This window comes from Saccostrea cucullata, unplaced genomic scaffold, assembly GCF_032062105.1.
Source record: "Saccostrea cucullata isolate Sc308-1 unplaced genomic scaffold, CSIRO_AGI_Scuc_v1 ctg537, whole genome shotgun sequence".
NCBI lineage: Eukaryota > Metazoa > Mollusca > Bivalvia > Ostreida > Ostreidae > Saccostrea > Saccostrea cuccullata.
This window is the reverse complement of record NW_026927328.1, coordinates 71,466-95,000: the sequence shown is the minus strand read 5'-3', so window position 1 is coordinate 95,000 and position 23,535 is coordinate 71,466. Positions and strand designations below refer to the sequence as shown.

Here is a 23,535-nt window from a genome sequence, read left to right as displayed (position 1 = left end):
CCAAAACTTTTCTTATACCACTGAAAGTAATTTATGCCTCCTATGAGAAATATCAGCCTGATAGTGCAGTGAAAAACAACCAAACACAGATATGCAGTTTTGTCGATTATGTCATTTAATTCAATGACATAAAGTAAAATGTAAAACAAATCATTAAGGGGGATCACCTAATATTAAACAATACAGGTTACATGTACATAGGTGAGAGGTACAAGTGTGATCCCCCTGAGACTGACTAGAAATTTACATGCAGTGAACATATCAGAGTACATGTAAATATGCATAAAATATAACATAAATGAGTAAATCCTTGGGGGCGTCCAAACAACTGCGCCAATCCAAGAAACGTATGACAAGTTATAAAATAATATAAAACCAAAAACCCCAAAAAAGGGTGGGTGGTGGGTTTTTTTTTCAAGGCACTACCAGGCTAACAAAAATGGCGCAACAAAATCAAGGATTTTGATTGGGTTACTCTGTCAAGAAAAGCAACGCTTGCGCTTTCGCAATGAAAGGTTATATGATAATTGCGCTGCGATAAAGGCGCATATCCTACAGACTGCGCAGGGATATGCGGAATTATCCTAAGGTGTAAAATATAATATATTTCTCATAGCGGCATAATTTGAATTATCTGTGATAATATTGTTTTAATGAGACTTTCACGGATTCTTTGTACCATAGATCCATTGTGCACCTCATATTTTACTTTTTGATCGGAAATATATTTTGGTTTTCCTATAGCAAATCATCGAGGCTGACATTCTTTCTATAACATTAAAGGGCACCCATTCCTTTCTACATCTCCTCCTGTGTCACGGAATAAAATTTAATGATACTTTCAAAAAAATATTACGCTATGCCATTGTGCACCTTCTATTTTACTTTTTGATCTGACACTTTTCGGGTCCCCCAGAGCAAAACACGGACTTTGCCATTATAATCATATGGGAAGCAGAGTATCATTATATAGTGAGCTCAGTGCTCACAGTACCTCTAGTTTTTTAACGTTAAGATTTCCTTTGATCTCAATTCAAATGTAGTTTCAAAGAATCTATTTCATAAATTTATAGCAAACTTATACACTTGTAGAATTGTCAATTTTCTTTACATTTGAACCCTGAGTGGGGTAAAGATGTTCAATGGACCTATTTCTAGTTTATTATATCACCGCATGTAAAGTATATAGTGATCGGGATGTCCGTCCGTCTGCATGTGTGTTACGCTTTTGGTGTATCGATCTCTTATCCGTCAATCCTCTTACACTATTGATTGAAATTTAAAGAAACTTTCAAAGAATCTTTGTTACATATTGTCATTGTTCACCTCCTATTTTAATTTTTGATCAGACACATATTTCGGGGTCCCATGGCAAAACATAGACACTGCCATTCTTTCTATTATATTGAGGGCTTGGGTACCCATCTCCTATCCACAACTCTTCCTGCATTACTAAATAAACACTGATGATACTTTCAGAGATTCTTTATTACATAATGCCACTGTGCATCTCCTATTTTACCTTTTCATATGACATTTATTTTGGGTCCCCCAGAGCAAAACATGGACTTCGCCATTATAACCATATGGGAGGCGGGGTATCATTTAGTGAGCTACCTATTCTTTTTTAAAAAATGTCAACTGAATACAAAATGTGGTCTGCTGTAGGTTCATTCAACAAAAAACTTGTATTGAAGCAATACTGTGTTCTAAAATGTTAAAAATTTTTGATATTCGTTTGGATACCACGATCTATCCTTGGAATTCAGTTCAAAAGATGACATTTCGATATAGCCAACCTCTCTATAGATGTAAATACAATTTTTATCAATAAGACGACGATACTTGGTTGGAATTTTCTTCATCCATTTGAAGGCATTGGCCGTTGAATTTCCTCTCTTTGTACAATAATCACAAGGCAAAACTGGTCCAGATGTTAAAGACTTGACATATTTCTCAACATTTTCATTGAAAATTGCAAACAAGAAGTCATATAAACGTTTGGTTACATCTCTCGGGTTGGTAGCGAGATTCTCGTATACAAGTCTGTGGATTCGACGAGGATAATTTACCGACAACTGTTTCTCATGTTGAATGTTTTCACTCATTCTTCTACAAAAACTCTTTGAAAAATTATCGAAATTTTCCACACTTGCTAAGCTTGTGACCAGTTGTGAGTGCAAAATCGCCCTTGGATCTCGAACTAAGTGAATCACTTTCAAAGATGGTAGCCGCTTAAGCAAGGTTTCCACTGCGGACATTGGAAACCGGATTGTTTTCAAAGTCCTTGTTCTCGCTTTGATGCATTTCTCTTGTAAACTTGGTAAACATTTGGTCACGCGTTCGCGAAGTGGGGTTACAATTCCTGGCAGATAGTTTTGTGTACAGTTATAATATAGATCGTGTTCTGGTGTAAAAATATGAATAAATTCATTGGACAAACTGAGTAAATCTACTTGACAGAGATTGCATGTAAACCAGTTGTATAACAAGTCAGCCATCATATCAGTAACAGTCGAATCGTTCAGAGTCAGCCTATAAAAAAGAAATAAATACATGTAAATGTTTTAATCATTATTATAAACATTAAGTGGTGATCGATATTTCTAAAATAAAAAATTTATGGTGTCAATAGCGAATTCTCGGGTGTTTTCTTCCATGAACTTATAAAGAGTCGACATTATATTGACTAAGTTATTGCCATGACATCAGAGCAAATATCAAAATTATGCATTGCAGCTTACCGTCTTGATGTTCCGTTCAGAAATCTGACCGGTCTATTTTGTTTGATTGCCATTTCGATCAATCCATGTAAGGGTTCAAAAATATAAAATTCCCCTTGGTTATAGCGAATAATGTCTGCGGTTAAAGACGATCCTCCCCTCATATAACCAAGCACCAGCGTCATAGACACGCCTAATAATGAATAAAAAGAATGATATATTTCTTAACTCTTTAAATGAAAGTTGGTAGACTGTTTATTAATACAAAAACTGTAAGAGGGAAAATCATCATGCAAAATGGATCGAAACCGCTTTGTTTCTGTAAAATAACAAAAATAATTGTAAATCGTCTAGGAAATTGCATCTTCATAACAATTAATAGAAATTATTTTTATAATTTTAATGGAAATTTATTCATACAAACTTTCATTAACATTGTCTTTTCTTCCCACTGCAGATTCCCTGTCTTTTTCACAAGTGTATTGAAGCTGAGTTTTCACTGTGTAAGACATGACATAAAAGACAAAAATTATCACGTGAACAAAATACACAGGGAAGAATTTTACCCTCCCGTTTACTGGAATTTCACAAAATCTTTAGATTTTTATCGCAAAAATAATTAAATCAGATCAATTAAAAGGACAAATAAAAAAAATAATTACCTGAAATATTCGTTATTCTTGGTGTATACCGTACAATATTTGTCACAGTCATAAAGACCATGAAAGATATCATCAGTATGATGGTTCTTGCCTTTTTTACCATTTTTTTTTTCAAAATAATTTTACAACAAATTTTAACGTGAAATAAAACTCTTATAAATACTAGTATTTGAACAAATGAGTGGAATTTGTACATGTACAACCAATCAAATTTAAACATCTCGAAATCATGCCTGTTAACAGATCGTGATTTCTTAACGTATGACGATTTTAACTCGCAAGAAATTTTAGAATGTTTACTGCGTGATGAGACAAATAAAATGAACGGTCTGATAGTAACGACGCTAAAATAGAATATGTACCTCGTAAATTTGGCTGTTGACAATGATAAATTTTAAAAATCATCAATTTTATGCTAGCCTTTTTTTTTTTAAAATAAAATTGTTCACTCTGATCCCAAAGTTTTTGCATGAATAACTTTAAAAGAAAAGATTTAGATTTATATACTTATTTAATATATATTTTAAAAAATTTAATGATCAAGCATATTTTATGCCCTGCTTATGGCCGGTTTATGTAGTGTTTTTCTTGTCCGTCTCCATTCGTCGGTCTTTCTGTCTATCCGTAACACTTTGCCAAACTCTGTGCAGTGTCAATTCTCCATGACTTCTTTCCCCACGAACAATGATAGCATAACTAATACTGAGTACAGAGCCGAGTGTCTGGGGCTAAACACTTTGTTGGTACCTCAGTTTCGAGAGTCAGACCGTTCAAGATTTTTTATCAAAGTTAATGTCCTGATAAATACTGATAAGGACTATTCAACTTCATCAGCATTTTTTGTAGTTTGTTTTGAAAATCATATAATTTACTTGATAAAATATATGGAGATAATGAATAGTATTTAAGCTTGAATATATTTTAAAACTTAAGTCTATGACATCGTTAAATTTAGTTACAACATAACATTTTCGTTAAATGTTTGGTTGTTTAAAAAAATAACTAAATCATTGCTCTGTACATAGATCTATTGGAATTTTGAGAAGCAGAAAATGAGATATTTTCATGCACCGCCGAACTGCCAAAAATATAGTCCCTGCTAGATTTATCAACTATGCCCATATTTAGATCTTTGACTTTACTGTATATCGTGTATTAAATTTAGTTTAAAGAAAATGTTTAAGATATTTTCATTTTTTTTGTTGTTGTGTTGCATTACTAATTATAATAACCGTGTTAAAAAGGGTAATTCATGTCCTATGGACATATATTTCAATTCTTCCTTAATATTTTCACCAAACAATCAGAAATCTAATATTAATTTCAAGAAAAGAGATCCAATGTCTTTAAATTGAAAGTAATTTTCAAAATCTGAAATAAGTGCATTTTAACATTTTTTTCATCTATTGAGAGAGAGAGAGAGAGAGAGAGAGAGAGAGAGAGAGAGAGAGAGAGAGAGAGAGTTTAAAATAAGACAACAATGCAAATTAGGTAATGCAATATTCATTAGAATTCCAAACGATATCATTTTGCATTTAAATACCCTGGAAGCAAACAAAAAAGAAGTACACCCTAACGTAAATATTTGAACATATGAAGTAAAATGCATCACCCGATTTCCCGTGACATTGATTTCAAGATTTCGTGATTCTTCGTGAATGGAAAGTTCCTTTGACGTTAAAAATAATCTCTTTTTCACACGATATGTATTGCAATACACGTATTGTTTCACAGAAAAGACACTTTAGTGCTGAAATCTAATTGAACTTTAAACAATCTTGGCCAGAAGTTTTACACTAAACTTAGTATAGAAATGTATTCAATATTTGTACAGATCCCAAAATACCATAGATTGCAGCTCAATTAAAATTCATTTTTGAATACTTAGTTTAGGATAGATGTATTTCACACGAATAGTAAAAATTCCTTCAGAAAAATAATTTAATGGAAGTCGATGGTATTTATAATTATACTTTATGCTGAAGGGGAAGTTGGAGAGGTATCAGTACTGGCTGTTGCTGTTTCTTGCACTGTGAAGATAGAAAAAAAACATAACAACTCATCAAAATTGGCAAAAATGGTCAAACGTTTTATCAATTAGTAGAATTATAGCCGCAGATCTGTAGCTCGCTGGTCTGAAAAAATTACGATGGATGTCCAGATTATGGTCTAGAGCTACAATTTTGCAGCTATTACATGTACAATTATTGCTGCACTTTAATCCAAAAGAATTGTCATCAAACTTAAAGAGAGAGAGAGAGAGAAATTCAAGAAATTCATTTTAGCAGAATTCCTATGAGATATCAATCGAAAAACTTGGTGTATTGTTATCAGAATTTGGAGCCTTGTCAGATTGGTTATTTCCGTCCACAATTGTAACTTTTCATTGAAACTCCCGTTTTTTCTAAGTATGTTTATTCCTGGAGATTTTGCAATTTTAATTCAGCTAGTCGAGTTAATATACATTATATTATAATATACATTATATAATATACATTATGATACTCACAGTACTCGCAGACATAAGGATAATGTTGATGAACCAGTCCCAGTGGGTCCTGCTTTACACAGGGTATATCGTCCCAGTGACCCGTGACGTCAGAGTTCAGTATGATGGTGCAGTCTTCCTCGGCGTCCAACAGGAAGCGCGTGTGACGTCACAGCTAGTCGGATCCCGCCTTGATGTTAAAAGTCCAGTGGGTAAAGGTGTTTTGATGGTACTGCGTCTCCCCAACGTCACACTCAGAATTCATCTTAATTATTAGCATAGGTATGATTTTCGAGACTTTACGTTAGGTCTGACAATGATAACGGCATTCTTATGAATGTACCTCCTACAAAATCCTCCCAACCATTATTCCTTTGTCTGTGGTTCAGTTATATATATATATATATATATATATATATATATATATATATATATATATATATATATATATATATTTTTTTATATATACATTATTGACAGTAATGATCCTATTTGATTCCCTTTGATAATATGGTTTATTGTACTATAAATTATGATACTTAAGAAATACACCTGCTGACATGTTAACATGAAAAAAATCGAAGATACCCCCCCCCCCCAAAAAAAATCTGTGGACAAGGCATAGATAACGGAACCCAAGAAAATCACAGAGGTGAGATCATGTGCCTAGAGGGAATAAGCACCCCCTGTCGACTGGTCAAACCCGCCCTGACCCGTATGTAATGATAAGATAGGCGAAATATTCTATGGTCATATACAGTATAAAACAAAGGTCTAACATGTCAGCCAAAAATACGACCAAATGATAAATAATATTTGCTAACAAGGTCATCGTGGCGATCAAAGAATTTGCAAAACGCCGACTTTGCAACAAAATCCACGTAACATCAACTTACTGTCATTAGCCTCCTTCGGTTTATAAACTGATCGTATTCATGCGCTTGAGTATCAGTATCGAAAAATATAGAACATTATTTCAGCTATATAACAGCGAATATTTTTTCTTCAAGTAAAAAGTGTGACAGGAGGTCAATTGTCAGAAACCATAACTACTAAGCCCCTTCTTGCATATACCGGGTATACAAGACAAAGTCAATACGTTAAAAGATTGTTTTTGATATATTTCTGAGGGACTAATTTGACAGACGAACATACGGACGTACTTATGTGAAAACAGTGAAGTTTATGATAACTGCACCACATACAAAGGAATATGCTGTAAACGACTCGTTTCTTCATTCTTCATTTGTTATAAAGGTCATGAACAACTTACATTATAGTTAAAAATAAACACATATCATGACTTATGAAATGGTTACTATCTCATTTCATTATTTTGTTTCATTGTCTTTTGATTTGTTTAAAAAACACAATTTAGTAAAAATTTTCTTTCAAAAATGTTACCATTCCATACCTGAGGTCCACGTCCACTTTCCCTCTACTTGACCATCAGTAAGCCCTATCCACACACCATGGCCATGGAAAGAAAAGGACTTTAATGTGGACAAAATGAAGTTCTGTTCGTCCATATTGTTAACGGCAACCACATGACCCCCTCTTGATTTGCAGTCACCCTCTGCTTGGTGAAAGTCGACGGCCCGGTGGATCCTGAATTCGTAACAATGGCCTTGGTAGGCCTTCAGAGTGGTGCCTTGGTGGAGATTTGCTGGGCAGTTTGAAATGTCACCGCCATCTTACAATAAAAAAACCCAGATGAGTAACGTTCTTTTTTCCTTCCTTTTATATATTCGATTGTATTTTAGCACAATCACAGATTTCATAAATTACAACATGTTTAGATTACCCCCCGGTTATGCCTATCAAAGAAACGTACAAACAAAAATCACCACTAGGAACAACAGCAGAAATGTCAGACCCATCGTAGAAAATGTACAGTTAACTACTCTGTTCAAAAATCTTACACATTACAAGTGCATATATATAATTTCTTATCTACAGGTTATGGTAACTAGGATCAAGGTCATATACATCACTTTCCTAACATGTGGCATCAAAATTGAATTTCACCAGATGGAAAAAAATATTTGAATGGCAGATGTGGAACTTTTAGGCTGCGGATTGTGGTATTGCTTTGTCGTCTACCTTGAGGTCATTTTTAAAAGTTGTCATATTTCAACAATTTTCTTGATTTTATGAAGAATATTATATCAAATTCGAATTATTGGTCAAAAAAAGGATTGCTACATTTTGAGCAACACTTGCTCATTTTTACAATAAATCAATGGAAAAGAAAATTTTTATTAAGTATCTCCTGTAAAACAAAACATTTTTTTTAGACATGTGTTACAAATTTAATGAATTCATGCTACATCTTAAGGTTGATGTTACACTGGGGAACAGGAATAATGTGACTGCATGAAATGTAGACGGGGATCAAGAGTTAGCGTGTGTAGTTCTTTACCATACATGTAATTTAACGTATTGCAATTTTAGCCGCATGCGTTTCCAACATAGTCTCTGAAAGATTAAGTAACAACATTCTTTTCTTTTTTTAATCGCAAGACATTATTGATTTTGTAATCAGACATCTTATCAATATCACCGCGATGGAACGCTGGGACTTGCTGGTAGAGCAGACGAAGTGGTACTGATTGTAGATGGCGCTATAGTTGGATCTAAAGACGGAGCTGGAGTTGTTGCAGGATCTTCAAAATAAAGAAAACCTCACAATTTTTCGATTTTAAAGAGAATGCCATCTTCGGAAACCCACAGCTGTTTACGCTTTGTTCCTGTCTCCATCACGTGAGGAACGAAACATAATTATCCGTGGGTTTCCGACAATGAGAGGATGGTTTCGGTTAAGAAATTCATTAAAAGTGGTATTTTAGAAATTGAAAATGCACTTACTGTACTCGCAGATGTAGTTATAATGTTCCCTTACGAGTCCTAAGGGGTCTAACTTCTGACAGGGGTAATCGTGCCAGTGACCTGATTCCGAGTATTTCATGAGAACACAATCCTCGTCTGCTATACCGTCTAACAAAAATCGTTTACCTGAATGAGACAGGTGGGGTTGTCCTGGGGCCCAGAACGTAAACGAGCTGTTCTCTCCTGTAACATGGAATTCAAAAGAAGTTAAACTTCGAAGATTCATCAAAATCTATCTTTTAGAATAAAATGGAAAAATGTCTTGCGAATTGGCGACAATACGCCAGAAGATGGAATGCAATTAAGAGAAAGAAGAATTATTAGCCATAAAGTTCCCTCTATTACTATAACTTAAGTTCTCATATCACCTGTAACCCAGGTAAACGTTCCCTCGTGGTTGGCATCAGACAGCCCAATCCATACACTGTTTCCGTGAAATGAGAGCGCCTTGAGTGAGGACATGAGGAAGCTCTGCTCCTCCGCGTCGTTGATGGCCACCAGTGTCCCTCCCCTGGATCCGCAGTCTTTCTCGGCTGATTTCCAGTCCACTTTGTGACGAAGCTGAAACTCGTAGCAGTGTGTCCTGTAGACTTTCAAGGTGGCGCCATTTTGAGGTTGTGTAGGACAGTTTTGAGTAACATCGCCATCTGTATTTACCGTGTTTTAATAGATAAAAAGAAGTGTACTGAAAAGGTTTAAAACCGCTAGGAAAAATTACTGGGTTAATGATTATTTAATAAATAATAATAAAACAACAATTACTTACAAACGACGATCACCAAAGAAAGTGCGTACAGGTACAGCATCGTGCAGAAGTGTTAAAGATTCATTTCTTATCTTAAAGGTAACGTACATGCATATTACGTAATTTGAGTACATTAAATTATGAAAAGTTCCATGCATGTGTACAAAGTTAAGTATTTCTTATCACTGAAATATTTAGCATTTCTTGTCAATGAAATATCTAACAAAAAGAAGGAATTGGGAAAATGGGATGATTTCACTTTCCCCATCAAGTTCCCTATTTACTATCATTTAGTAATATTGCACAATCACGAGTATATGACATTTTTGTCTCAACAGATTCCAAACACAGGGGCCTCTACGATCAAATTTAAACTACATGAAAGAATACAAGTTGGTTTTCCAGGGTTCTCCTTACTTCGTCGAAAGATAACAAAAAGCAACAAAAATATTGTCCTTATAATGTCCTTTACTTGGCAATTACAATTCTATCTTTAGGTGGAACATTCACTAGTTTGAATGATATACTAGTATTCGGCATTTTGTCTATTACTATCACTTGTCGCCCGTGTGGCGTCTGCTCTTTGGTCGCGGAGAAGGAGTTGATCCTTATGTAGCGGGTTCGAATCCCACTGTGAGACCACTGTGGGACGTGGAGATCTGTCCTTCAGAGGAGACGTACCATATAACCCGAGGTCTCGTGTTACGAAGTTGCTTGACAGCTCAATGACTGTAAGTGCCGAGTATAGGACAAAATTTGCAGCTCTCCACTGGCATTTGGTAGCCTCTGGGTATCAGTGAAAAATTCTCGAGAGGGACGTTAAACAACACACAAAGAAACATCAACTATTCTCCCTCCCCTCCCCACTCTCTTTCTCCACTCTCTTTCTCTTTCCCCACTCTGTATCTCCCCCCTCTCTCTCCCACTCTCTCTCCACTCTCCCTCCACTCCCCAAATACACACTCTCTATCTGGCTCTCTCTCTCTCCATATTCTCCCTGTCACTTTTTCTCTCTTCCATCTCTCTCCACTTTCACTTTCCACTTTCTATCTCTCTACACTCTCTCTCTCTCTCCTATCTCCCCACACTCCCCCTCTCTTTATTAATTTTTTACCGGCTAACTCAATCAATTACTTGCAATGTGAAATAAACTATATATATTCATATTACTTAAATGATTCATAGTTATTTACAATAAAAATAATAAATGAATACTTAATCCACAATAAAGAGAAAATTCTTAACGTTATCTTACGAAAATATATAAAATGTTTATTCTTGATCTTTTTACTTTAAGTTTGAATTAGCAGAATTGTTTACTTATGCAAAGAAATGAATGTAATTTAAAATCATAAGGGCGATAACTTCAAAGTAGAAAATACTGTTTCCCGTTCACAATTTGATCGTGTCATTAACCAAAATGCTCTTGCATCATGACACCCTCATTACCCAGTTTGTCAAATTTGCACATTGCATCTACATGTGTATGTTCGTTTGGTTTTTCATTCAAATGCGTACTGTTCATAAAACTACATTTAACTTTTACTTGTTGCATGGTTCTACTCTGTTAACCATAAATTTCCACGTTATGTTTTTGAATTGACAATGTTAAATGATTAATTGTTTTTCATTTATTACAGGCCGTAGCCATGCTTCAGGGATAATTAAAAAGTCGTTTAATTAAGCAAAAGAACCATTCAATAAAAAAAAAACAACAACAAACAATCAAATTGTCAACTCAAAAAAAAAAATGTTACAAGTTTGCCTGTGTCGCGCATAGGCGCTCTCTTAAAGATATGTAACATTAAAATTTATAAGCATTAAATTCTAAGTCTGGAGACAGAATTTTAAAACTTATGTAAAAAGAACCGGGGTGAAAGGGAAGGTGAGAGCGAACATGTTAAATATTCAAAATTCCTTCAAAAGAAATGTCCACAGACTTCATTCATTGGACATGAGCAAAAAATAGGGCTGGGCAATAATATCGATATTTCAATATATTGCGATACAATGTCAAAAAATATCGTATCGCAATACTATTTTGTAATTTCGATATACATGTATTGGCAAAATGCTTAGATTAAGGAATTTTGTCATTAAATATAAAAATGGACTTATGAAAGTTTGTTATTAAGTCAAACAGTAAGACAGAAGTTGTTTTGTTGGAACATTTCAGAGCATAACTTAAATGAAATCAACAAGATTTTTTCCGTGTTGGTTACTTATCATAGTTATGTACATTCTGCATGTAAATTAAAGTAAATATAGTAAGAAAATGCCATTTAAATTACATTGAAAATATTGCAATACATATCGCAATACAGCTAAAAGTATCGCAATATATCGCAATACGAAATCTCGCGACAATACCCAGCCCTAGCAAAAAATATGAACCATAATTGCAGTGCATGACAGTGACGTAGTATCGTTTTTGAAAGTGGGGATAGCCCGAGAAAAAAACAATACCCATCTTATCTGAAGAAAAAAGAAACTGACAGAAAAAAAGAAAGAACAAAAGGAAACTTGAGTGTGTGAGGGTGTGTGTGTGAGGGTGAGAGGGTGTGTGAGTGTGTGTGTTTGGGGGGGGGGGTGGAGGGATAGGGAAGCGAACTTCTTTCGTTGCCATTTTTTCATATATTACTACTTTACCCTTCCTTCACTACCCTGCAACAAAAGTAGGGAAGAGAGCTGGGGGGGGGGGACTTTCGATTTAAGGGGGCCGACTCTAGTTTTCATTGCGCAATATTTCGCGCATCATAGTAAAATGAAGCGTATTTACTGTTTTAAAGCAACTTTTTTCACTTGATTAATAAAATAAAACAAAATTAAGCAATTACAGGTTTAAAAATGTAATAACAATTTTATATAACTGAATTTTTAACCGATTTTCCAACTGATAGGTAGGTTGACGTCGTTATAGTGCATGATAAATTGAAGCTCTTAAAGAAAGGGGTAATAAAGATGTTATTAAATAAAAAGTAATAAACATACACTCTTGAAATTTACTACATAGGAATTTGATAATCTCTTCATCATATTTTATTATTTTTGTATAAATCCTATGCATACGTCATATTTTGTAGCACTCTATAATAACAGGAAAATTCGTTAATTTTTGGCCTTTTGAGATGCCCCCCTCTGGTAACAAGACTGTAGAATTTTGTGTTTCTTACAAATAATGTACAAGATAGTATTACTCATCAAATATTATAGTTTGAACAAAAACGCTATTGTAGTATTTGTATAATTTGCTTTAAAGTGCTAAAAATTGGCACTTTCCTACATAATCCTATAGTAAATGTACCTGTATTTTGAGATGGTCCCTTAGAAATACCTGGACGGTACATTTCCCCCAAACTTTGCTTGTACACTAAAGTTAATGTCAGTTAAATATGGTATAAAAATGAAGAGTTTCGCTTTTGTAGTTTTCACGCAATAAAACCATAGTCGGCCCCCTTAAATTTACAATCGTAAAAGTTTATAAGTGGAAAAGGGTAAAGGAGGGAACCAGGCTCCCTGACAGGAGTCCTCTGTCGAAGTTGACCCCGTAGAATATTGACCGGGGATACCCGAAATATGGGTCAGATCAAATAGTAGAACAGGAGGTCACAATGGCATTATGTAATAAAGAATCTGTAAAAGTATCATCAAATTTTATTCAGTGGTATAAGACGAGTTGCAAATAAGAGATGGGAACTCTTCAGTATTATAGAAAGAATGGCAGTGTCCATGTTTGCTATGGGAAACCCAAAATATTTTTTTATCAAAAAGTAAAATAGAAGGTATACTCCACGGCACTATGTAACAATTTAACAAAGATTCTGTAAATGTCTCATTAAATTTCATTCAGTGGTATAGGAGAATTTGCGGATGAGAAATGGGTACCCCAAAGTGTAACAGACAGACGGACGTACAGCTAGACGAACGATCGGACGGACATCCCGATCACTATATACCACTTTTCAAGCGGGGTGTTAAAATCCATTCTGAAAAAGTGTGCATATTTCTGAAAAATCGTTCAGGATTTTCATCTTCTAATTCTTCTTATACATCTACATGTATCTCCGTCTCTTTCAAGAGAAGCTAAAGCTTGCTTTATTTGTGTAAAGATTTCTCCTTTAAAGTACTAAATTAACAGAATCCCTCATAATAAAAATAATTCAAATAGAGAAATCCATAATTTTATTTAAAACATGCTTATCACAATTTAACATCTTTTTTGCCTATTACGAGCTCTCCCACGGAGCCAACGATAGCGCCTGCTGTTGTGGTACCGGCTATGTCGGGTTCTGGAGTCGTGGTTGGTGCGGTGGTAACAGAAATAGGTCCACCTAATGTGGTGGTGCTCGTAGGTATCGGTGTTGATGGCCTCATGGGTGTCCCTAATGTGGTGGTCGTTGGAACGGGAGTTTGGTCTACAATGGATATAGTATTTAGAAAGTACGTACATTTACCAATGAAATGTATATATTATATTTTCATGTAAAATCAAAATTATTTCAAGTAAATTCCAATTTAATTGAGTGATTGCAAAAAATAAAATGACTTTCCACTGGCGGGCTTAGAGTAGGAGGGGGACAGGGGGCTCCCCCTATTGTGTCCAAAACATACGTAAGATTTCTGAATTATATTTTAGTGTGGCTGTAGGCCCCTATCCGATCCAAAACTGGTCGCCCTCCCCCTTTTTTCAAGATTCCTGGATCCGCCACTGCTTTCTTTTGAATATCAGAGCAAAAATCCACTTACTGTATTCGCAAACGTATGGATAGTTCTCATGCACAAGGCCTAGAGGATCCAACTTAACACAGGGATAGTCGTGCCAGTGACCGGAGTCCGAGTACTTCAACAGGACGCAGTCCTCCTCTATAAGATGTGGAAGATGAAGGCCTCCTCCTGTCAGGGTGTCCAAAATCAGACGTTTTCTACCGATACTGGGTAAGTCCACCACTCCGGGCTGTCCCGCTGCCCAGTATGTGAAAGTCGACGCCTCGCCTGCAAGTTAATATTACCTTGATTAAAGATATGCATACGATTGTTCCCGTCTCTTGCTGAAGTTTGTGAACAAGTCTTAAATTATAGTCGAAATAAAAACTTTGATTGATTGATTGTTGTTTAAGGTCCCTCTCTAGAATTTTCACTCGTATGGAAACGCCACCACCACCACTTGTCGGTGGAGGGCTACAAATTCTTACCTTTAATTTATTCGGCACTTACGTCCTTTGAGCAGTGAGGGAACTTTTTAATGTCAGCACTTACTGCGACACGGGACCTCTGTTTATACGGTCTCATCCCACGTCCCACAGTGGGATTCGAACCCGCGACGTAAGGATCAACTCCTTACTCCGCGACTCTACAGAGCAGACGCTCTTACCATGCACTGCGCCACATTTAATGATATACTTTTGAAAGGACTTTATTCGGTAAATAGCCAATTTTTGCCCACGAAATCAAACGGAGAAATTTTTAATTATGTTCTAAAACAGGGGGATATATGCTGACTTCAAAGCACTGAATAATTTCATCAGCAATGATGTTATTTGTTTGAAATGACGTCACGAAAATTACGTAAATTTAAAATTTCCATGATTTCTACAGAAAAATATACCCGGTATATATTACGTCGATATTTTGAGAAAAAATCACCGAGTGCAGGTCTGATCAGGCTCAATATTTTGATATAATGTGTAGAATGGTAATATCAATGAAATATGTAAATATCGTTCCTGGGCAAACTTGCGCTCTATAAATTCTATAACTAAAATTGTTGAAATGTTGTCAATTTTGTCCTTTTTCTAAAAAATGATATAAAATCGGACGAGTTTGTGACGTCATAAAAACAAAAATAATCAACTAACTACTTTGAAACTCTAATATTTTCTGTTAAATCATATTTTTTATACAATTAATGGAATTCAGCACATTTCAAGAACTTTTCAAAATTTAACTTTTGTGGGGGCAAATATATGCAACATACAGCAAATAGTTCTTTGAGTGTAGAGGCAAAAGAATACCGCCAATTCTTGGACCATTTTGAAAATTTAATATTCTTAGATATCCTTCATAAATTTTGTCTGCAATCAAATCGGCAACAGACTTTTAAAAATGTCAAAGAGTTGAAAACAAGATATCTACCATTAATCCATGTAAATTTCCCTTCCTGTTGTGCATCGGTTAATCCAATCCAAACTCCCTGACCGTGGAATGGAAAGGATCTCAATGAAGACATGATGAAGAATTGCTCTTCTATATTATTGATGACAGCCAGAGTTCCTCCTTTGGAACTGCAGTCATTTTCTGCCACGGTCCATTCCACGTGCCGGTGGATCATGAACTCGTAACAATGTCCACTGTAAGTCTTCAGATGTGTAGATTGCTGAAGATTTGGAGGGCAAAACTGTAGCTCATCGCCCCCATCTTTAAACAAAAATGAAAAACGCAAATGTTCCAGGTAGTTAAATTTTTATTTTGTTTTCAATAACGGATTCTTCATGAAATGAGAAATTATCTGGTTAATATGATTGTCTGTCGTTTACACTATCTTGGCATTCATGATTGTTAATCTGATATCTTTTTGAAAACTACAATGACTCCCTATTTTTCAGTACCTTTTGGGACAAATGGTTATAAAATCGTATATTTAAAGGCATCGATCGCCATAGATATGATTGCACCTTTCTATGATCATCTGTAAAATACACGTACCAAATCTGCATGCCCTCTTGAGAACAAGTACGTACATAATAAACTGTAGAAAATTTCCTATACAACATCTTCAAATTCTCATTGGTTCAGAAATTAATAACATCAGCAAATTTAAATTGTTGCTAATTATGTAAAACGCTGTGATTGGATTCTTGACATAATGCCACGCCTTAGGCTTATGGAAAGTCCAAGGATAACAGAGAATTGTACTATTTTTCCCAACCTAGTTCAATATTTTACAAAACGCCATAATAAGATTTGGATATTCAAGATCATATAATTATATTCATTAATTGAAACTGTCTTAATGTTAATTCAAGACTGAAAATGTAATGGTTCAAGACTGAAAACTTAATGGTTCAAGACTGAAAATGTAATGGTTCAAGACTGAAAACTTAATGGTTAAAGACTGAAAATGATTAGGTTGCAATTGCAATTTCATGAAGATATTTCGATTATTAAGCCCTACGTAGCATGAAATTCTACAAAAAAATATATAACCCTCAGTTCAGTAGCCGGTCAGAACTTGATTAGTGTCAAAACTCAAAAGTTTAAAATTGTAATTACTGAGTATTTGATCCTAGCCCCCAAAATTGTGGCCACCAAAAATTAAAAAAAAACACTCACAAACTGTGGTGACCAGAATTAGCGATAATGCCAAGATCCACATTGCGTAAGGTAAGAAAGTACCAACCACGTACAAATGCATTATATCTGTGATCTCTTAGATCATTCTCTTATCAGTTAGGTTAGTGACCTTAAGTCCTGAATATTGCAAACCAAACCAGATTTTTTTTATATGAACAGAACACAGGTACTTGTGGACAGGACCCCCCCCCCCCCCCGATATTCAACCCCGGGGCTTATTTGACATTTTTTCACAATTTATATTTATTACACTTATTCAACATGTTTGCAATAGGAATAAATCGTCAAAACCCCAAAATAATCGCTCCACAAAAAATACTCCACTATACATCTCTCATTTGATGTATAGTGGAGTATTTTTTGTGGAGCGATTATTTTGGGGTTTTGACGATTTATTCATATTGCATACATGTTGAATAAGTGTAATACATATATAAATTGTGAAAAAAATGTCAAATAAGCCCCGGGGTTGAATATCGGGGGGAGGGGGGTCCTGTCTACAAGTACCTGTGGAACAGAACAGTTTTGTGGAGAAGCCCTCTGCATCATTATAGATTTCGGACTGGAAACCATTGGCTAACGAAGATGTATTCAATAATATAGTGATAAAAACTGTTCTTTAAAATCTGAATTTTTTTTTCAATTTCTACCTTTGCGATGTTAAAGTAATTATTTTTAAGTACTAGTACATTTAGGATGTAAATATTTGTCAAGTTGAAGTGTCCTTTTGTCCAGTTTTGTCCCAAAAGTCATGCTATATATTTGTTTGGATTTTACTTAGCATTTACATTTCCTTTTGAAAATCATAAGAGTTAAAGAAACATTTTATCTGAGTGAGCAGAGGGTATTTAACCACCCCCTTCAGAATCACATGGCCGTCCCCTTACATTATTCACGCAAATCTTCTAATTTCTCTTTGCAATTGATGTGTGTGTTTAAGTTTAAACTGTCATACACAAGTTGGGAGCGGACCTCTAAAAACATAGGAGATGAGATGGGGTGTCATGGAGAAATATTCATCCCCTGTCGAACCCTCCGATCTTACATTCAAATTCACAAATGAACAAAAAAAAACTTTGAATGCACCACCCAGAAAACGAAATCTTGTGTGTCAGTTGAAATGTTGAGGACATTGATATATAAAGATAGACTCTAATTGTAATGGTCCGAAATATCTGGCGTTCTCCTGGCTTTTTTACGGTGTTGGTATTTTACTTGTCAGGAACGTAAAATTCATGTATCAAAATCGTAAAAAAAAAAAAAAAAAAAATCCAGGAAAACGTCAGATATTTCGGACTATAATTTGTCCTCCGTAAAAAGTAGGAAGTGAACATTAAATTATTTAGCACTTTCTTTACTAGAACTTACATATGATGCTTTTAACAAAACCGGTAAAAAAAAATAAAAGCTGAGAGAGAGACTAATTTTCGATTTTCACATAAATCCTTGAACCTCATTAGTTAAATGTGTTGCCTCTGTAACTAGATTCTGCAATATTCAGCTAGAATGCCTAGCACATGTATGTGGATTTTAATCTGCAAAATTTAATCTCTCTCTTTAAAATATCTTACGTACCATAGTTATCAAAATCAACGACATTCAAAAGACATGAGGACACAATTTATTATATGGTGATCATGGAAAAAACATTCAAAACATTTATAGCATATGTCAACAACTTAAAAGCAAGTTTTCACTACATGAGTTATCTTTGTCTGCATCATTATCACTTTCATCAGTTCATCCATTTTTACACGTCAAGTCTTGCATACTGAAATGCCACTTTCGCTTCTCTGTTACTCTTCATTACCACTCATTTTCTTTCAAGGCGAGATACTGTTTCGCTGATTCTTCTTCCATGGTTTTCAAAAAGTCATACAGTCAAACTATATACAGTCACACTATGTAAAAAACAATATAACAATAGCCATTCCAATACATGAAACTGCTACATAGGGACTGAGTCTTTCTCCTATCCGTGCACACTTCCAAAATATCCCAAGAATCCCTGTTTTATTTTTGTCCAGCAGACGTGGAGCTATAGACCTAATATATGCACATGTACATATAAGCAACAAAACAACTGTCAATAAACTTTGAAAATTAAATAAAGCAGACATTTTTCCATGTAACACGGACAACTTCCGGTTTACGTGTCTTTTCTTTCTTAGAGTAACTTCCCTTGTGCTATTTTAGGTAGTGATGATCTAGAATGTGACGAAATAGCCCTCGTGACTCTCCAAATATTAATTCGCAGTCATTTCATATTGTTCGAAATACTGCTGTTAGCATTTTTGATATTTACCATAGTGTTGATCTTTCATTTCTTTAATTGTTTAAGTATCAAAAGAAACCTTAGACGGATTTATCTGACGTTATTAACAATCGTCTTAGGAACTACTTTGTTTTGTGCATGAATTTGATTGTTTATATCAGTGGTCAGCCATTTTGTTTACAGAGGAAAGGAAAACTATTTTACGCCTGAAATTACAACTCAAATACAGCAATCATGAAGTGGGAATACAAAGAAGAACATCCTTTTGAGAAAAGAAGAGCTGAAGGCGAGAAAATCAGAAAGAAATACCCAGACAGAGTGCCCGTATGTTTTTAATTAGGGATAAAAAAAATTGTGTCGTAATGCGATGCAATGTCAGAGGAAATAGAAAATAATGAAATGAATAACTGCAGAGTTTAACATATTTCTGATAATAATTATTGTTATTGTTTGTCAGATGACTACTATGCATGCAAGTGTTAAAGTCCATAGACTGACTGAATGCGCAATTGAAATTGTATGATTATGAATGCTGTAGTATTTTTTGTAACATTTAATAATATGCTCATTGATATAATCAAATATAGTTTATAATTGTTGTCATCTGGCATCCATTTTATTTCAGTAAACCATTTTATGTGTTTCAACCAAAAACTGTATTTGAAGGTTCATGTTGCTTTTGCAGTTTATATTTTTGTTGACAGGTCATTGTTGAAAAGGCACCAAAGGCTCGTGTGGGAGATTTGGATAAGAAAAAGTATTTAGTTCCCTCAGATCTAACTGTTGGACAGTTTTATTTCTTGATCAGAAAGAGGATTCACTTGAGACCCGAGGATGCCCTGTTTTTCTTTGTGAATAATGTCATTCCCCCGACCAGTGCCACAATGGGATCCCTGTATCAGGTAATCTAATTTAATAATTTCAATTGGAAGTTAGAGAAAAGAAAGAGCATTTGAAAATAATGGTAATTGACATGAGTATATTTAAAGTTTAGAGGTATCAGGCTTTACTTCTTTAAAGCAAAACTCTGTTTTTATAATGGTTCCATGCCTAAAGTAGTTTTTCAGAGTCAGACCTACTCAAAATATTTATTCGCTCAATATGTACCATTTTCTATGTTTTCAACTTTTTTGCAGAATCAGCTAGTCAATATCAGTTATACTTGGCATAATGCTTGATCATCTGATATATAAAATTCAATTTTGCTCAATGAATGATTGAATCCCTCTGCAGGAAAAGGGAGGGGGGTCGTTAAGCAGCATTAAAATGGGAGAGATTCATGTTAAAAAATCTTAAAAATCAACAAAAAATATATCTAAAAACATTTACCTCCTACTGGTTTCATGCTTTATCATGTTTAAGTACACTATAATTTAATTTTGTTTGTATTCTTGCCTCTCATTGGTTGATTTCCAAAAAGGAACGCATAACATTTTGTATAATCTGGTTTGGTATGGGGACACACCCCCTTGACAACCAGCTGAATCATCTGTATCCATCAATCCCCTCATTTCCAGTCCTTGAGATTCATGGAAAATTCCAGATTTAATGAATGTACCTTTATCTTCAAACAGTTGCTCGATCTTACCTCATGTAAACAAGCATCATGGCTGCTGGATCTATGTATCAGTTTTTACCTCCCCTTGCTTCCCATCACTTCCGTTACTACGGTTGTAAATAAATTTGAACTCATAAAAACAACACAATTTTACATCCCCAGTTGTTTAATTATTTTAAAATTAAATTATAAGGAATGATGTTATCGATATAATATGGTTTGGGTCAGTTTACGCTTTTTTAAATCTGTACATTATAAAGGTAAAGCTATTATACTCGATAATTTGGCCAAGAATTAGAGTCATTCCTTAATTAAAATTTGTTTAGATTTTTTCCCCCAGGGGCTTTGACAAAACCAGTGATCTAATCATTGAAACATCTGAATAGAAATGTAATTTAAATCTTCTAAAGTACAGGAAAGCCCTAATTAGTCAAAATTAAAAGCAAGTTTCCCTATGGAGCATATATTCAAGTTCAGTTATTCATATTGCATCCCTTGGGTAAGTAGGATGCATTAGATAACATTGAGTGGACAAATAATTTTTTTTTTAACTCTTATAGAGAAATATTTTAGAACTGATTTGTCAGGAAACACAGGACATCAATTAATTATCAAATATACATATTTAGTGCCATAATCAGTCATTTTTTAATTGTAATAATTCATGTCCAATTGGCAGGTCAAAAACACATAGGGTGCAAATCAAAAAGAAAAGGCAGGATATAATCAGCTTTAGATATATATAATATATATACATATGTAAAAAAAAAAACAACAAACACACACACTCATGGTGTAGTTACAAAGTCTATCTTTGAATTGGGTCTTTATACTAAGTAAATTGGATACGACTACATGTACTGACAGTTTGTATCTCCGATGTTTAGTATCAATTCATTTGCTAGAAATAGAATCAGGGTTCAACACTAACATTTAATTTTTTAGGCTTTGGTCTGGACGGACTAATGCTTCTTAACTTTTACTAGTCCGCGGACAATTTTATGAGTCCGTCAAAAATATAAATAAATAAATAGAATTAACATTGCAATGTATTTTTAAAAATACTTCTTTGAAATAAACAAAACATTTACATGAAATGTTTTATACCAAGATTCGTTGAAATCGCACGATCAGGAACTACACTGTACGATTGTATTCCAGATCTCATTCGTTTTTCTCTATACATGATTACATCATCTAAACATCCAACATCTTTGATCTTTATGTGTCATACTAAATCATGATCATTAAAATGTTTAATTCTATACCAATGTGTATGAGTCCTAAATTTATAAGCACCGAATTGACTCAGAATTACCTAACTTCCCACCAAGAAGCTAGAAAGCTGAAAATAAATATGGGGTTTTCCATTGAAAGTTGTCGAGAACTGAACATCCGTAAATTCTTTCTTTTTTTCAAAGAAAACTGTATAAGTCCATTCTGAACTAATTAGCAACAAATTTTATCAGTCCAAATGAAAATGTATTAGTCTGAGACTAACGGACTAACGTTAATGTCGAACCCTGAGAATGGAGATTAATAATAATGTGTGTAATGGTACATATAATATTTTTCATTTCAAGTGCTATAAATTAGTAAAGATTATCAATTATGAATCATGAAATTTATGAATGGAGATCTTCTCATAAAATCATAGGGATCAAAGTGTTATTAGCTAAGCCTTTTAAACTTGCAAATAATCGAGCAGCTGTTAAAAATGTTTCAATACAAAATTTTGTTAAAAGAGCTACATGTATTATTGTCTTTCCTGCAATTTTCCTGTTTTTAATTCATTCACTTGCAACAAGGGCCGAAAATAAAATGGGGCATAACTGTACATGAATATGTTAGTTATCAATATTGGAATGAAAAAAATGTAGAATATTATGGTTTTAAACAGTATGTCATATTTTTGGGGTAAGTAACTATGATGATGTTCAATATATAAATTGTCTAATCTATGCATAATGAAAAATTACATACAAACAAATTACACAAAGCTTATTTTCCCCGCAGGAACATCACGAAGAGGATTTCTTTCTGTACATTGCTTACAGTGATGAGAGTGTTTATGGTGCATAATGTTATCAAGGCTTGGTTATACTTCAGAAACATTGGTTTTCCCACTGGACTTTTGAGAAGTTTATACTTGTTTACAAAGCTTTTCAGAGCGACCTTGTACATTTTGGTTGCTATGTCGTAAATTGCATCAGGTGAGAAGACAACTCTATTCCATGGTGTCACTTGTTTGCTTTTCATTGTTGAATGTATCTAAATAATTATTAACTGTTGCAAAAAAAAATTCATCCTGTTAACTAGAGTAGTATTTATATTCAGACAAGCATTTGTTTGAAGTCTTCAGCAATTTGTACCAATTTTTGTGTCAGGAAATTTTAGAGTTATCATGGTTATGATAAACTTATTTTCATTATCATCTTCTGATCTTAATGTCATTCATGTCATTTTAATGACTTTTTTTGGATGGTAAATTTGGTGTTTACATTCTTTTATGTTTATTATTTTTATTAATTGTATTATATGTAAGCATGTAAATAAAATCACCCAAAAAAAATGTTCTTGGATATGTTTTGAAGGAAACAAATTTCTTGTTTCATTGCTATCTTTAAGACAACCAGCAAAAAGTAGAAAGTATTTCTAGTTCTCCTGAAAACTAATTTTGGAGCATTGAAAGACATGGGCACACTTAATCCCCCCTTTTTGAATTGGAGATGGGCTTTTACATGGATGTCCTACCACTTACTTGACTTGGTAGTGTCCTAGTCAGAATTTTTACATAGATGTCCTACCACTTAGTAGTGTCCAGAGGATCTTAGATTTAAATGGG

General features: G+C 34.3%; 5 protein-coding genes across 5 annotated transcripts; 1 reads left to right on the top strand and 4 right to left on the bottom strand.

The window, feature by feature from the left end:
* Positions 1 to 1,435: 1,435 nt before the first annotated feature.
* On the bottom strand, positions 1,436 to 3,788 carry LOC134274094 (carbohydrate sulfotransferase 3-like). The gene is made up of 3 exons (XM_062756340.1): positions 3,148 to 3,788; positions 2,745 to 2,916; positions 1,436 to 2,535 (listed from the first exon to the last, which is right to left on the bottom strand). Exons 1-3 carry the CDS (start codon positions 3,233 to 3,235, stop codon positions 1,710 to 1,712), a joined length of 1,086 nt encoding a protein of 361 aa, XP_062612324.1. The 5' UTR covers positions 3,236 to 3,788; the 3' UTR covers positions 1,436 to 1,709.
* A 1,084-nt stretch (positions 3,789 to 4,872) lies between these two features.
* On the bottom strand, positions 4,873 to 7,768 carry LOC134274106 (C-type lectin domain family 4 member D-like). The gene is made up of 4 exons (XM_062756362.1): positions 7,708 to 7,768; positions 7,288 to 7,566; positions 5,895 to 6,032; positions 4,873 to 5,415 (listed from the first exon to the last, which is right to left on the bottom strand). The coding sequence occupies exons 1-4, from the start codon at positions 7,751 to 7,753 to the stop codon at positions 5,360 to 5,362; spliced, it is 519 nt and encodes a 172-aa protein (XP_062612346.1). The 5' UTR covers positions 7,754 to 7,768; the 3' UTR covers positions 4,873 to 5,359.
* Positions 7,769 to 8,372: 604 nt separating this feature from the next.
* On the bottom strand, positions 8,373 to 9,632 carry LOC134274093 (macrophage mannose receptor 1-like). Its single transcript, XM_062756339.1, has 4 exons — positions 9,529 to 9,632; positions 9,131 to 9,409; positions 8,742 to 8,945; positions 8,373 to 8,539 (listed from the first exon to the last, which is right to left on the bottom strand). Exons 1-4 carry the CDS (start codon positions 9,566 to 9,568, stop codon positions 8,433 to 8,435), a joined length of 630 nt encoding a protein of 209 aa, XP_062612323.1. The 5' UTR covers positions 9,569 to 9,632; the 3' UTR covers positions 8,373 to 8,432.
* A 4,042-nt stretch (positions 9,633 to 13,674) lies between these two features.
* LOC134274092 (uncharacterized) lies at positions 13,675 to 16,926 on the bottom strand. Its single transcript, XM_062756338.1, has 4 exons — positions 16,837 to 16,926; positions 15,640 to 15,921; positions 14,254 to 14,499; positions 13,675 to 13,922 (listed from the first exon to the last, which is right to left on the bottom strand). Exons 1-4 carry the CDS (start codon positions 16,916 to 16,918, stop codon positions 13,708 to 13,710), a joined length of 825 nt encoding a protein of 274 aa, XP_062612322.1. The 5' UTR covers positions 16,919 to 16,926; the 3' UTR covers positions 13,675 to 13,707.
* Positions 16,927 to 19,192: 2,266 nt separating this feature from the next.
* LOC134274102 (gamma-aminobutyric acid receptor-associated protein) lies at positions 19,193 to 23,093 on the top strand. The gene is made up of 3 exons (XM_062756352.1): positions 19,193 to 19,456; positions 19,837 to 20,034; positions 22,707 to 23,093. The coding sequence occupies exons 1-3, from the start codon at positions 19,367 to 19,369 to the stop codon at positions 22,770 to 22,772; spliced, it is 354 nt and encodes a 117-aa protein (XP_062612336.1). The 5' UTR covers positions 19,193 to 19,366; the 3' UTR covers positions 22,773 to 23,093.
* The last annotated feature ends 442 nt before the right edge of the window (positions 23,094 to 23,535 follow it).